This window comes from Syngnathus acus, chromosome 12, assembly GCF_901709675.1.
Source record: "Syngnathus acus chromosome 12, fSynAcu1.2, whole genome shotgun sequence".
In the NCBI taxonomy this organism is placed as follows: Eukaryota; Metazoa; Chordata; class Actinopteri; order Syngnathiformes; family Syngnathidae; genus Syngnathus; species Syngnathus acus.
The window spans coordinates 1,782,337-1,796,241 of record NC_051097.1 but is presented as its reverse complement, the minus strand read 5'-3'; the positions used below and the strand labels follow the sequence as shown (position 1 = coordinate 1,796,241).

At 40.6% G+C, this 13,905-nt stretch overlaps 2 protein-coding genes across 8 annotated transcripts in view; both read left to right on the top strand.

Annotated features, from left to right (window-relative positions):
• Window positions 1-10,991, top strand: part of slc38a9 (solute carrier family 38 member 9) — a 51,042-nt gene extending 40,051 nt beyond the window's left edge. The window contains exons 3-16 of the mRNA XM_037265828.1: window positions 19-148; window positions 696-814; window positions 896-959; window positions 1,072-1,165; window positions 2,646-2,816; window positions 3,071-3,130; window positions 6,428-6,637; window positions 7,529-7,636; window positions 8,386-8,492; window positions 8,726-8,839; window positions 9,006-9,154; window positions 10,089-10,178; window positions 10,286-10,518; window positions 10,557-10,991. Coding sequence (XP_037121723.1) covers window positions 19-148; window positions 696-814; window positions 896-959; window positions 1,072-1,165; window positions 2,646-2,816; window positions 3,071-3,130; window positions 6,428-6,637; window positions 7,529-7,636; window positions 8,386-8,492; window positions 8,726-8,839; window positions 9,006-9,154; window positions 10,089-10,178; window positions 10,286-10,451 — 1,582 coding nt within the window. The 3' untranslated portion in view covers window positions 10,452-10,518; window positions 10,557-10,991. The remainder of the gene's footprint in view (window positions 1-18; window positions 149-695; window positions 815-895; window positions 960-1,071; window positions 1,166-2,645; window positions 2,817-3,070; window positions 3,131-6,427; window positions 6,638-7,528; window positions 7,637-8,385; window positions 8,493-8,725; window positions 8,840-9,005; window positions 9,155-10,088; window positions 10,179-10,285; window positions 10,519-10,556) is intronic.
• A 1,076-nt stretch (window positions 10,992-12,067) lies between these two features.
• The window catches only part of nrg1 (neuregulin 1), a 49,205-nt gene continuing 47,367 nt past the window's right edge, over window positions 12,068-13,905 (top strand). For 2 of the 7 annotated variants that reach the window (XM_037265822.1, XM_037265821.1), the window contains exons 1-2: window positions 12,068-12,621; window positions 12,712-13,662. In XM_037265822.1, coding sequence (XP_037121717.1) covers window positions 12,957-13,662 — 706 coding nt within the window. In that variant the 5' untranslated portion in view covers window positions 12,068-12,621; window positions 12,712-12,956. Of the gene's footprint in view, window positions 13,663-13,905 lie in introns of all 7 variants that reach the window. The other 5 variants (XM_037265819.1, XM_037265818.1, XM_037265820.1 and 2 more) reach the window with 4 other exon arrangements.

Here is a 13,905-nt window from a genome sequence, read left to right as displayed (position 1 = left end):
TTTGTCCATTACTTCCAGACCATTCTACGTGGAGCCTAGAAACATCATAGATGATGAACCGCAAGAGCGCGTGTCAGCCGAGGCTGCCATCCTCAACAGCAGAGTGCATTACTATAGCAAACTAACTGGTTCTTCTGACAGGCTGTTGGTAGGTCTCATCCATCATCTTGCACTTCAATACAGTAGTTGAATAATCATGACATACACAAACTGCATACAAGAAACTGGCTAATCTCTTAAATCCTCCCAAAGGTCCATTCACAAGAAAGAATAAATAACTTGCATTATTTCCATTTCATTTATCTGAGCCTGAATAGTCTTTTATTTTGTAAAAGGGACCGGATTCTCTGCTGCACCTCGGTGATGTGAACATAACATTACTCACGTTATGTTGTTGGTGCGATGTTATGTATGAGGACGCTGCTAGTAAAGTTGCATAGGAGTACAAAATGGATTCACATTTATTATTGTATTATACCATTATCTTTATGCCGGTGGTGTAATTTTATTTTGTTGTATTTATCTGCCACACCTTAAAGGCCAGGCTGTGAAATTATTGTCTGTCACTAATCCGGTCCGCCATTAATTGGGGACCGCTGATCTAGATGGTAGGTGGCAGGTAAGATCCTTTTATTCAATAAGAATTATAGAATATTGATATGATTTTCTTTTTTTCCCCCCTTCCTATCCTCTAGAGTCCGCCAAACCATGTCATCCCCAGGGCAGAGGAAATCTACATCTACAGCCCATTGGGGACGGCATTTAAGATGTCGGGAAAGGATCACATGACTAAAAACCCCAGTATCATTACCATGTAAGCATCTTGAGTCAAATCCAACCACTGTTCGAGCTGATGTCATTATTTTGGTCTGCGTTTATTTCTGTCATCTTGCAGATTTGCAATATGGAACACAATGATGGGCACATCCATACTCAGTATACCTTGGGGTATAAAGCAGGTAAAACAAGTTAATTTGACATATTACCAAACAAATAGTGTATGTCTGTGTATGTTAAATATTGTCCCAACAACAGAAAGCCTGTGATTGTTTTTTTGTGATTGTTTCTTAGGCTGGTTTCACTCTTGGGATCCTCATCCTTATTTTTGTAGGCTTGCTTATGCTGTACTGTTGTTACATTGTCCTCAAATCACCAAAAGCAATACGTGAGTATCACAAATTGAAAGCATTACTTCAACTATGCGTCTTTGTAATCTGCTGAGGCAAACTCAAGATTTTGGAAATGCTAGAACTCAACAGTAACACAAGTGAATTGCTTTTGGCCAGTCTTTTTACATCATTTTCCCTACAAGCCTCTCTTTTCCCATATTTCATTACAGCCAATTTATTAGCTTATTTACTGGCTAAACTGTAGTATATGTGAACATAACTTGACATTCTGTTAATATTGTATTTATTTCAGTTCTTTGCACTTTATTGCATTCCTTGACAAACTGGGTTGTACTGCCAGAGGTATTTATTTGTCAACTGAATCTTAGTTTTTTTTTTTTATTGTGTATTCATTATAAAATCTCTTTTTAATCCAACAGAGAAAAATACAGAAATTGCTTTTAATTTAATTACATTTTAAGTAAAAATTCTATTCATTCTTAAATTATAACTATTGTGAAGTATTTTTGTAAAACCCCAAAATGTATTTTTATGTGAGAAATCTATCGTTTACTGTCATCCTCCACAAACTATGAACACAACACAATTTTAGTTGGTTTCTCTAAAAATCAATTGAAGCCATTCATTAATCAACTCAGCCATGGTTTGCAGATGATGCAAAATTTTAGCATAGAATACGGGTGCGCTGCTGTAATGCCATTTTCCCTACTTGAGTGGACGTGTAGCAACCATGAAGCGGGTAGATACTTCAATAATGCGAAAATGATTCACGCCACAACACCAAATTCTGACCCCCTATTTTACTAGGCATTTTGCCAGCTATTACATACAATCGACAAACCGCATTTACAGTGATCCCTCGCTACTTCTCGTTTCGTTTATCGCAGTTTCACTATATCGCGGATTTTTCTTTCCAGATTAAAAAACATTTAAAAGTCAAAATAAAACTTCAAAATCGAGGAAACATGTTTCTAACCTCTAGGACGGGGGGTAGGCAATTCCGGTCCTCAAGGGCCGGTGTCCTGCATGTTTTCTGTCACACTGTTGCAACACCCCTGATTCAAATGGTCAGATAATTGGCAAGGTCTGCAGAAGCTGAATAACAATCCTGATCATTTGAATCAGGTGTGTTGCAGCAGGGAGACCTATAAAACATGCAGGACACCGGCCCTCGAGGACCGGAATTGCCCACCCCTGCTTTAGGACAATGTAGTATTGCTCCAAATGTTCGTTTACGTTCCTTTAGAAGTCCGTTTTCGCATGTTAGCCGATCGCAAATTAGCATCTTTCCGCTAACTCGTTAGCCTGCCCAGTACTTCTTGTTGGTGACCGTACTTCGCGGATTTCACTTATCGAGGGTGGTTTTTGGAACTAATTATCCGCGATAAACGAGGGATTACTGTATGCGAAATTGTTTGACTCTGATAAAAGAAAATGTGGGTTTTGTATGCCAATGAACAACTATGTGTTAGTACCATGAAATATTTGTCACCCCTCTGTCTTTGTCTTGTGCAGCCTATGTGGACACATCCGACTGGGAATTTCCTGATGTTTGTCGGTACTACTTTGGCAAGTTTGGCCAGTGGTCCAGCTTATTCTTCTCAATGGTGTCTCTTATCGGAGCCATGGTGGTTTATTGGGTCCTCATGTCCAATTTTCTCTACAACACTGGGCAGTTTATCTACAGTAAGACAACAAAATTCTTATCCAACCAGAAAAGCATTTTAGACCCGTGCCGTGTAACCTAAATCTTTGTTGAAATTTTGTTGCAAGCTACTTTCTTCTTTCGTTTTATTGAGTTTTCATAAAAGCTAGTGACCGAATACGACTACACACGGATGTGAGAATATGAAGGCCATTAGTTTTAGTTTTTGTAGAGTTTACAATAAATGCATTTATAAATTTGCCTTCATTCATGGATTCCCTCCTCCTGTGTACAGACTATGCTCATAATGTTAACATGTCAGATTGGGAGTTTGGAACCAATGGGACAGATAGAGGTAAGTGAGAGATTACATTTTTATGTACAGTACATATTAGAATCACAAATCGCAACAAAAGATGTCTGATGACCCCTGGCTTTCATATCATCTCACATTTGTATACAATGTAGGAATAGTCCGTGTTCATTTATTGTTACTGATGATATTGATTAATAGCGGGTTTTAAGTTAGATGAGAGACAAGCACCCATGTAGCATGGCTGAGCTCCCATTAAAAAATGGTGTGTTCATTTGTATGCATGTTTAATCATGGTAAAAAATATTTTATTGAAACTATTGGATTTTCCAAGTAAAAATTATTGTTCATGTTAATGAGGAATATAAAGGATATAAAAACTCATACATAATAACACCCCCATTCAAAAGATGAGACCAAGACGAATCATTTCAACTCATCATTACAACTCAGCTGTTGAAAAATGAAATGGAAATGGAATTAGAAATAAATGACTAAACAAACAAGCGGCAAAAAAACAACAACAACTGATGTAACATGGTAGCTCAAAGTCTGCATAATTTCACAAAACCAAAACAATATCTCAGCCTAGATTGAACTTTTTAGCGGTAAAATATAAATATAAAAAACGTCTCTGCTTCTGGGTCCACTGTCCTGCTATTTTGTGGGGTTTTTTGTACAGTTTTAACTTTTTTATTCTTCCTCCTGTTTATTTAGGGTATAATTCCACTGACTGCCAGCCACTAGTAGGTGATGGCACGCTATTATATTTGACAATAAATTTGAACGAAGAGTGAAAACAGGCCGGTCCTAGAGAGCCAATGTCCTGTCAGTGTCCTTCACACAAATTACGTTATGTAGAAGCCTTATAACGTCCATGATGATTTGAATCAGGTATGAAGGAGGTGGCTCTCGAGGACAAGACTTGCCTACCCTCTCAATCACTATATAGTCCCGCACTATAAGCAGCACTAAAATGTAGTTCCCGCTCTTTGTTTGGCGACTGTAAACAATGTTATAACTTTTTAAATACTAATGTGTGTGTGTGTGTGTGTGTGCGTGTGCGTGTGCGTGTGCGTGTGCGTGTGCGCGTGCGTGGGTGGCTGGGTGGCTGGGTGTGTGTGCCTCTGTGTAATACAAGTATATATAAACATTCACATAAATATTTATTTTAGTTTATAAATTTGGAGTTAGAATTGCAATACCGTAATTTCCGGACTATAAACCGCACCGGACTATAAGCCGCGCCAGCTAAAATTCGGGGATATTTTAGTTTTTTTTTCTTATATAAGCCGCACCGGACTATAAACCGCACGTGCACACGAGTTTTTTTACAAAGAAAGACAGTACACAGAAAGCCTTTTTAAAGTTTTAATAACATATTTTAACATGTCTTTCTAAACATTGCCTGTGACGCGGCAGTAATACCGCAGCAACACGGAAGTAACACAGCACTAATAGGGTTTGATGAAATAAAAAATACCGGTAAAAGTCACTGAGACGCGGCGGTAACACAGCAGCAACACGGTAGCACAGCACTAACAGGGCTGATTAAAAAAGCATACAAGTAAAAGTAAAAAAAAGAGCTTCATCGTCTTCATCTTCCTCCTGTGCATTGAAACCATCGAAGTCTTCCGATTGGAATAGCGTTAGTTATCCTTTGCCACACACGTTCTCAGTATCTCTTTCGTCGTCGGTTTTATGCATTTCTTCTAGCATTTTCCATGATGAGGGTCTGTTCATGCTAATTTTATTCATGCACGAAGCGCTAAATTACATTAAACTAGCGAGCGACACGTATAGCTCCAGAGTAGACGGGACCACGAAATAAAGAAAAGGGTGATGCAACACAATGTCATCAACATCGACTGCCTTTAGCTTAAAAGCGGCATCATATGCATTTCTTTTGTCCCCCATAACGACGGTTTGTGTATAAAAGCTTCCTTTCAGTAATGTCCGTCTTGATCTCGTTCTGTCTCTTCTTTGTGTGAATTATACGGCACTATTTGCCTGGCGGATGGACATGCGATCAACACACCATTTTTCTCCCCAGTGACCGTGTCCATATATCCCTCCGCCCAACAAAGCGGTGCCGCACAACAGCGGTCCACAGCCTTTTTACCAGTGTATAAAAGTGATCAAGTCATCACAAAAATCACGGAAATAATCATATATAAGCCCCCCATAATGATGGTTTGTGTATAAAAGCTTCCTTTCAGTAATGTCCGTCTTGATCTCGTTCTGTCTCTTCTTTGTGTAAATTTTACGGCACTATTTGCCTGGCGGATGGACATGCGACAACACACCACTTTTCTCCCCAGTGACCATGTCATATCCCTCCGCCCAGCAAAGCGGTGCTGCACAACAGCAGTCCACAGCCTTTTTACGAGTGTATAAAAGTGATCAAGTCGTCACAAAAATCACGGAAAAAATCATATATAAGCCCCCCATAATGACGGTTTGTGTATAAAAGCTTCCTTTCAGTAATGTCCGTCTTGATCTCGTTCTGTCTCTTCTTTGTGTGAATTATACGGCACTATTTGCCTGGCGGATGGACATGCAATCAACACACCATTTTTCTCCCCAGTGACCGTGTCCATATATCCCTCCGCCCAACAAAGCGGTGCCGCACAACAGCGGTCCACAGCCTTTTTACGAGTGTATAAAAGTGATCAAGTCATCACAAAAATCACGGAAATAATCATATATAAGCACCCCATAATGATGGTTTGTGTATAAAAGCTTCCTTTCAGTAATGTCCGTCTTGATCTCGTTCTGTCTCATCTTTGTGTAAATTTTACGGCACTATTTGCCTGGCGGATGGACATGCGACAACACACCACTTTTCTCCCCAGTGACCATGTCATATCCCTCCGCCCAGCAAAGCGGTGCTGCACAACAGCAGTCCACAGCCTTTTTACGAGTGTATAAAAGTGATCAAGTTGTCACAAAAATCACGGAAAAAATCATATATAAGCCCCCCATAATGACGGTTTGTGTATAAAAGCTTCCTTTCAGTATTGTCCGTCTTGATCTCGTTCTGTCTCATCTTTGTGTAAATTTTACGGCACTATTTGCCTGGCGGATGGACATGTGATCAACACACCACTTTTCTCCCAGTGACCGTGTCACATATCCCTCCGCCCAGCAAAGCGGTGCCGCTCAACAGCGGTCCACAGCCTTTTTACGAGTGTATAAAAGTGATCAAGTCATCACAAAAATCACGGAAAAAATCCTATATAAGCCGCACCGGACTATAAGCCGCAGGGTTCAAAATTTGAGAAAAAAGTCGCGGCTTATAGTCCGAAATTTACGGTACTTTGTTTATTTCTCCACCAGTAATTTGTCCATACCCAAACACCGACTCTGGAGGGAACCACAATTTCAGCACACATTACATCAGTACCAGTGGAAATGATACATCTGATGTCAATTCCTTTGAACACTGGTGGAGCAAAGCCAATACTGTGCCATTCTTCCTCATTGTTCTACTGCTGCCATTACTTTGCTTCCGATCAGCCTCCTTCTTTGCAAGATTCACCTTCTTGGGTAAGTCTGAATGTGTATGTTTCCAAGCTGACTGTGTCTTAAAACTACTTTAGACATGTTCCATTTAGCTATTGTATGTGTTAGATAAAATCGTATCAAGGTGTAATTTCACTTGTTTTCGCCTTCAGCCCCCATCTTATTCAAACATCTTATTTTCCGATTTTGTCAATGTTGAGAAATATATAATTACAATGAATTATAAACCAGAGTGTTTTACTGTTGTTACTGCATGAATATAAGATTAAAAAAATTGTTTAAGGGAAAGACAACCCCAAAATCTACATTGTAATATGTTCTGTGCAGGCCAATTTGTCCGAAACACAGTGTTCTGATTAATGTTTTGTTCGTGGAACATGGATTAAATAGGCAAATTCCACCTGTTTTTGTCCATCTCGGGTGTAGGGGGGGGCAGTCAAATCCAATTTATTTATATAGCCATTGATCACAAAAACATCTCAAAGGTATTTACAAGCCCACAATTGACAATTATTCTCAACATCCCCTGATCTTAACCCCCAGGAGAGGAGGACAAGTAAAAGCTCAACAACCCCTTGCCATTTTTCAGCTGTTGATTGAAAATGAAATCACAGTTGCCAAATCTAAGGTCACCGCTCACCAGATTCCTGAAGCTGAGCCTTGATTGGTTGTGATGTGAGACCTGGCAACTGTGATCTCATTTTTAGTTGACAGTGAGTGGCAAAATGGGTCGATAAAAATGGGGGAATTTAGCTACTTAACTTAAATTTCACAAAAGCAATATTAAGAATGCAGTGGGAGGGGGGGCATACAACATATTATTATAAAGAAAATTTCAGGTTTGTTGTCCCCTTTATCATTTTAGATTGTGATGCATTGAGTACAATCACTGAAGCTCTGTCATTCATTGTCTAGGCACCATATCAGTGATCTACCTAATTGTTCTGGTCACAATCAAAGCTGCCCGTCTTGGTTTTCACCTTGAGTTCCACTGGTTTGACAGTACTAGCATCTATGTTCCAGGTAATCCTAATACGTACCTTCTTCGTTGTGCATTTTTCCCCTCTTATGAATCTCGTTTTCTTTTCATCCCATCTTATTACTTTCTGTAAGTGCTCTGTTCAGACTATTCAACTCCAGATTGTAAAGTGCAAAGTTAAAATATGGTGGGTAATCTCTTGGCACTTTTGAAACCGTTTTTTCCCCCTCAGACTTTTTGTGTCACAGAAACATTTGAAAAAACACAGGTAAATGTAGACTTTCTATATACATTGGATACGTTTTCACGTGTCACTTTGTGTTGGTCTATCACATGAAATATAGTGTGTTGGCAGCAACAATCTCAAGTAGGTGCTTCCTCTTTTGGGGTTGTTGTCCTGTTGCATCACCCACCCTCTATGCCATAGAGGGTGGGTGATGTAACATAGAGTCTACGGTGTTTTAGCTGCCTTTTTTTTTGTTATTTAGTATTTAAATGATCATCCTCCTGAAGCAACAATTCTGTAATATTTAACAGGCGATGTTAACCACACAGCAAGTGGTATGTAGTCAATATTGATGAATATTTAGTTCAGTCAAAGTGAATAATGTTTATTTATATATATGTTTATATGTTTGGGGTCATTGTAGAATTTCTGCTGTATTGAGTTCTGCCTATAACCTCAATCTCATGCTCCCCGCTTATAAGAAACCATGTCTGGTTTTGACTGATTTAAACAAGTGCTGCAAGTAAGGGGAGATGCATGGTATCTGTATGATTTTTGTTCCTCCAGAATTGCGGCTGCTCTTCCCTCAACTGACGGGTGTCCTTACGCTGGCTTTCTTCATTCACAACTGTATCATCACATTGATGAAGAACAACAAGCATCAAGAGAACAATGTGAGCCTTTGTTATTCTCGTTTATACTGCGCTTCATGGGATGTAAACATACCTTGATCTCTGGAAGCTCATACTAGTTCTGAGTGAATCATTGCTCACTGGGGTTCTAAATTCCACCCTTGACACGAGAAAGAATCCGCAGTTGCGCCATTCAGTTACTCCAACCTTTGTTTTCCTCGAATACTCTCTGCTTGACTTAGAAGCACAATGTGACTGAGTTTTGCTGCTTTCAGGTACGGGACCTGTCTGTGGCTTATCTCCTTGTTGGGCTGACCTACATCTATGTGGGCGTGTTGATCTTTGCAGCTTTTCCATCACCCCCTCTCAGCAAAGACTGCATTGAACCAGTAAGACTGAAAAATGTTCTGTACATACTTGATTGCAGAGAGGTTGTGCTTTTGTGAAACAAATTCACATTTTCTCATGTCGTGTTTTAAGACAAACTAGTACATCATTTGGCATCAAATTTTTTTGAAACTCAAAACATACCTATTGCTGTACCTCTCTCCTCAGAACTTCTTAGACAATTTCTCCAGTGGTGATGTGATGGTGTTTGTTGCTCGGTCCTTCCTGTTGTTCCAAATGATCACAGTCTATCCTTTGCTGGGATACTTGGTGCGAGTCCAGATGATGAGCCAGATATTTGGCAATCATTATCCCAGGTAAAGCAGTTCATTATGCATACACTTGCAATGCAAAATAATTCAGGCTGAACAAATAATAGAATTCAGATAGACATGGCATTGAAGTAGAATAATGCAATTTTTAAATCACAAATGCTGCAATTTAAAGAAAAATCATACTGTTGACAATATTGATAATTACTTACTTTTTGTGTACTTATTAAATAATACCTTTAAAATAAAATTGCATAGATATCAAAACATAGAGCCTTTACTGACGAATTTAACATGGAGTCCTGCGATGGTCTCTTTGTTAAAGCCCCGATCACAAAGTGACACAAACATTGACGAGTCGCACTCACGCAATAAGAAGAGAGTAAAAGAGAGCTATTGTAAACAATCGTTTACATTGATACGCTTTTGGGACATTATTTCCAGGACTATGGCTCTTCTACCATGGTGAAGCACGTTTTGTGTTTATATAGTGTTATTTTCTCATGTTTCATTCATTTCGAGCTCGTTTTTTGCCTTTTAAATGTCCAACACATGCCAAGCTATGTAGTTAGCTGAAATGGATGGTCTGTAGGTTGTAGATATGTGATGTTTTTGTAAATAGCAGAACTTTTTTCTTATATATATATATAAATATACCGGATCCACCTTGTACGCCGACCCCCAATTTCCTGTCTGAGTCGTGTAATCTCTTCAGCTTCATGATAATACGCTTGGAACATCCGGAAAAAATAGAAAGAGTCCGGATGGCGAGCGAACGGCAGCGGCGCACTGTAGCCAGTGTGAGTTAACTTGTTGAGTCCAATACTGTCTAGTCCTTTCGGCGTTCGGTGGATGACCGCGCCGCATCCATTCTGCATCCGGTGTGAGTGAGGCACAATTCATCGAATCATTCAATGCTTCATAGTTGGGTTTATAATAAAGGACTTCTGTATTCATATATTTCTTTCTATCTCTTTAGTTTCTTCCATGTCCTCATCCTGAACATTTTGATTGTTGGAGCTGGTGTCCTGATGGCAAAGTTTTATCCCAATATTGGATCCATCATTCGGTATATTTTGTCTGTTTTTATGCATTTCATCTTTTAAGTTGTCTAAACTTTTTTGCAGCAAAGTTCTCAAGGACCTATTGTTTATTTATTGCAATGTCTTGTTGCAGGTTTTCCGGAGCAACGTGCGGCTTGGCCTTAGTGTTTGTATTCCCCTCCTTGATTCACATGATCTCCTTGAGACGACAGGGCTCCCTCCGCTGGCCGTCAGCTGTCTTTCACAGTTTTCTTATCTTGTTGGGTATGACCAACCTGGTGGCTCAGTTCTTCATGTAAATTCACACCTTCCCTGGCAGGGTTTTGATTATGTGATGGACCTTTAAAATGATTACCAAAAAAAGACATATAGAATAGAATAGATCTTTATTGTCATTGTCACACATGTACAACATCCACCAGGAATGTAATGACATTGTTATCTTCTGTCGCCCAGCGAGTGGGATTGTGATGTGATAAAAGGTTCTTTGATGGTAACTTTAGATGTTTGATTACTCCTGCTCAGACGAGTCGTAGGGATGTATTTGACTGCGGGTCAAAGGGACTATAGGCTATAAGGGATGCATAATTATACATTTAATGTTATCTTTCCTTGGAATCAATATGTATGGCTTTACAGTTGCATTTTGTCATCATTTTGTTGACTGAATGCTCTTGGTGATTATACCAACTGTATGCATTGTAAATGGCATGTTGTAATTTTTAACCAAATTTGCCATTTTATAACCCATCTTCAGATAATTCTGATATTCTGTATTCGGTGCTCGATAAGAAGATACAAAGGGAACCTGAGTGGAAATAAATCTCAGGTAAAAAGAAGTGTGGTCTTTTCATTTAAAAAAAAAAAATCAAATGAGATGAAATCAAGTACTGTATATTTCTCAAATATATACAAAAACGTGAAACGTAACGCTAACCATTTTGCACAGAATAACTCCTAGCTAGCATAAAAGACTGACAGTCACCATGCAGCATGATCAAGCAAGAGGTTAAATGTGTTAGTTGGATGAAGCCAACATTAAAAACATTTTATTTTGAATGAATGTTTGGTTCAGAAATATTGCAATTACTCAGTATGATCATGGTCGTGGGAGCATCATGTTTTGGGCTTGTTACTTTTATTTTTGTTTTACATTTATGGTGGGCCTTTAGTCAAAACTTTTCAAAAAGGGTTGTGTTTACTGTTGTCCTTGTGTCAATATCAAATCTTAAACAATTTAACAATCTATTGATTCATTATAAAAATAGGAAAACCTCCCCAGCATTTTTTATTTGCCTTTGTGACAAATGGCCTCTTCTAAACAAAAAAAAAGTGAACGAAAATGCTGAGTATAATCAATATGCGGGTTTCTAATTCAAGGGCCTGACAGGAAGTCCTCTCCCACAGATACCATTACTGGTATTAATTCTGTCTGAGGATTGGAAAGGGTCACCACAGGGTCAGCTTTCCGTGTGGAGGTTACCTGACCTTTCTTCATCTTGTTTGGGCCCTCGAGCCCCAGAAGTCCTTGGATTGCTTTGGAAGCCACTTACCTGATGTCTTTGGGTTATATACTTAATAGTTTTAATGGTGGTCTGGTAAACCTTTATAATGCTTGAAGGGGCTCTTGACGTTTACGTCCTGTTATTTGTCCCTGTAGGACAAATGTCTGTTTCAATCCAGATGTTAAGGAATCACTTCTTAAAATAGTATATATATAACAGAATTAATGCACCGTCGATGATCAAAGCACCATCTTATTCATTACCATTATTGTCTGTGTTATTACTCGGTTACTTGAGAGGACAGGAGCACACTGGCTCTATCCTCCTGGGATGGATCATATGTCTGCTTGCTTGGCTCTTTCCCCTGGATACAAAACACACCCTTTGGTTTCGGCATAATCAATGGGGGCTGCTGTTGGAGGAGGTGGCTGGAGCAGTTGGCTTGCCTGTGATTCGCTGACATGGGCTCTTAATTGGATTAAGGAACTTGCTTAGCTTGATGCTTTGTGCTGGGATTGGGAGCAGCCTGCACAAGAGCGCACGGACGCAGTGGCAAGACAGGAAGTGAAGGAGAGAGAGGAGGAGGCCTGCCCCGCTCACCACTTTAGTGAGAGAGGAGGGGTGAAAGAAGAAAAAGGGGAGTAACCCATCTTCTTTGCCCTAGTGTGCTGCTGCCGCTGCTGCTGCAGCCAGCCTCCCTCACTCCCTCCTGCCCTCCCACCTCCTCTCTATCATTCTCTCTTTTTTCCCTTACTCATCTGTTTCTGTGGTTGCTCTGGAGAGGAAGGACACCTGCCGCTCCCTCATGATTCAGCCATTCTGCTGCCTGAAGCTTCACAGACAGACAAGGCAGCATGTTCCGCCTGCCACTGCAGTGCCTGGCCGTCCTATCCTATGCACTTCAACTACCGCAGCTGCAGACGTCCCATCACGACAACGCCATCTCCTCCGTCCAAGTACTCAGGTGAGTGAGTCTTCACTATTCCCATCATCCTCTCAGACTATGCAGAACCTCCATGGAATTAATGAAATCTTTTCTGTTTTTATCCTGCAGCATATCTGAATATTCCACTTGTAGACACATGAGTACATTTCTTTGAGCGCATGGAACTCCTTTCCGTTGTGCATGGAAGGCCGTCCACATAAACCCCAGACTGTTAACAAGGTCAAAATCAAGAACGTTTCCCCACTTTCCTCTGCAATCCTGGCTCACCTAGTGATGGATAACATACTTAAAGTGACTGGCGGCTGACGCTGTCTTAGTTAATCGTGTTCCGAGACCTGCATCCAGCAGTTAAGATGACTGAAGGAGTGGAGGATTTCTCTGCAGAGCCAGTCCCCCCTTCTGGATTAGCCTCCCCCTCTGGCTCCACCGTTGATACTGGACAAGTCCCAGAGGAGAAACCAGAGGAGACAGAGGCAGCTGGAGAGAACGGGGAGGAGGTTGCAGAGGTAACTGCAGAGGGAGGCGGTGATGATGATGATGGTGGGGAGCATCCGGGAGCTTCAGGAGTTATGGCTTTGTCAGCCACCTGCTGTGTGTGCATAGAGATGGAACAGATTAACAATTGCCTGCACTCTGAGAAAATCTGCATTCTGCCCATCCTGGCCTGCCTGCTTAGTTTAGCTTTGTGCACAGCTGGACTCAAATGGGTCTTCGCCGATAAGATCTTTGAGTATGAACCCCCCACTCATTTAGATCCTAAACGCATAGGGCAGGACCCTATTATCATATCAGTGGACCCCACACTGGGACTAACTATGTCAATTGCTTATTCGTCTCCGTCAACTGTCTCCCTGACCACCACCGCCGCCATAACCTCGGCACATCCTGACGTTTTACTGGAGGACAAGTCTACACGAGGTTCATACGTGCCTCCACGAGGAACCCAACCTGAACCGTCAGTCACAGTTAAATCAACTGCTGAATTTCCCACCATCCCAAAGCAGACACCTCTCCCTTTTACAACAAAAGAAGTGAACGACATATTCATCCCAACTCTCTGTAAGTACATACTTCTCAAAAGAACTGGGAATGGGTTATCTTTTCCTTTCTTTGTTCCATAAATGCCTGCGAGACATCATGATAGGAATTTGGGATAGGCAAGGAGCACTTCATCTGCATCTTGAACTGTGATTTTTATCAACAGAAACAAAAAAGGTGTTTTGTTCCAAAGCAATTATCGGTTCTATCGACTACTGCAGGAAGGAAGTATAGGCTGTCAGGCCTTTGCCTTAGAGCGGGCAC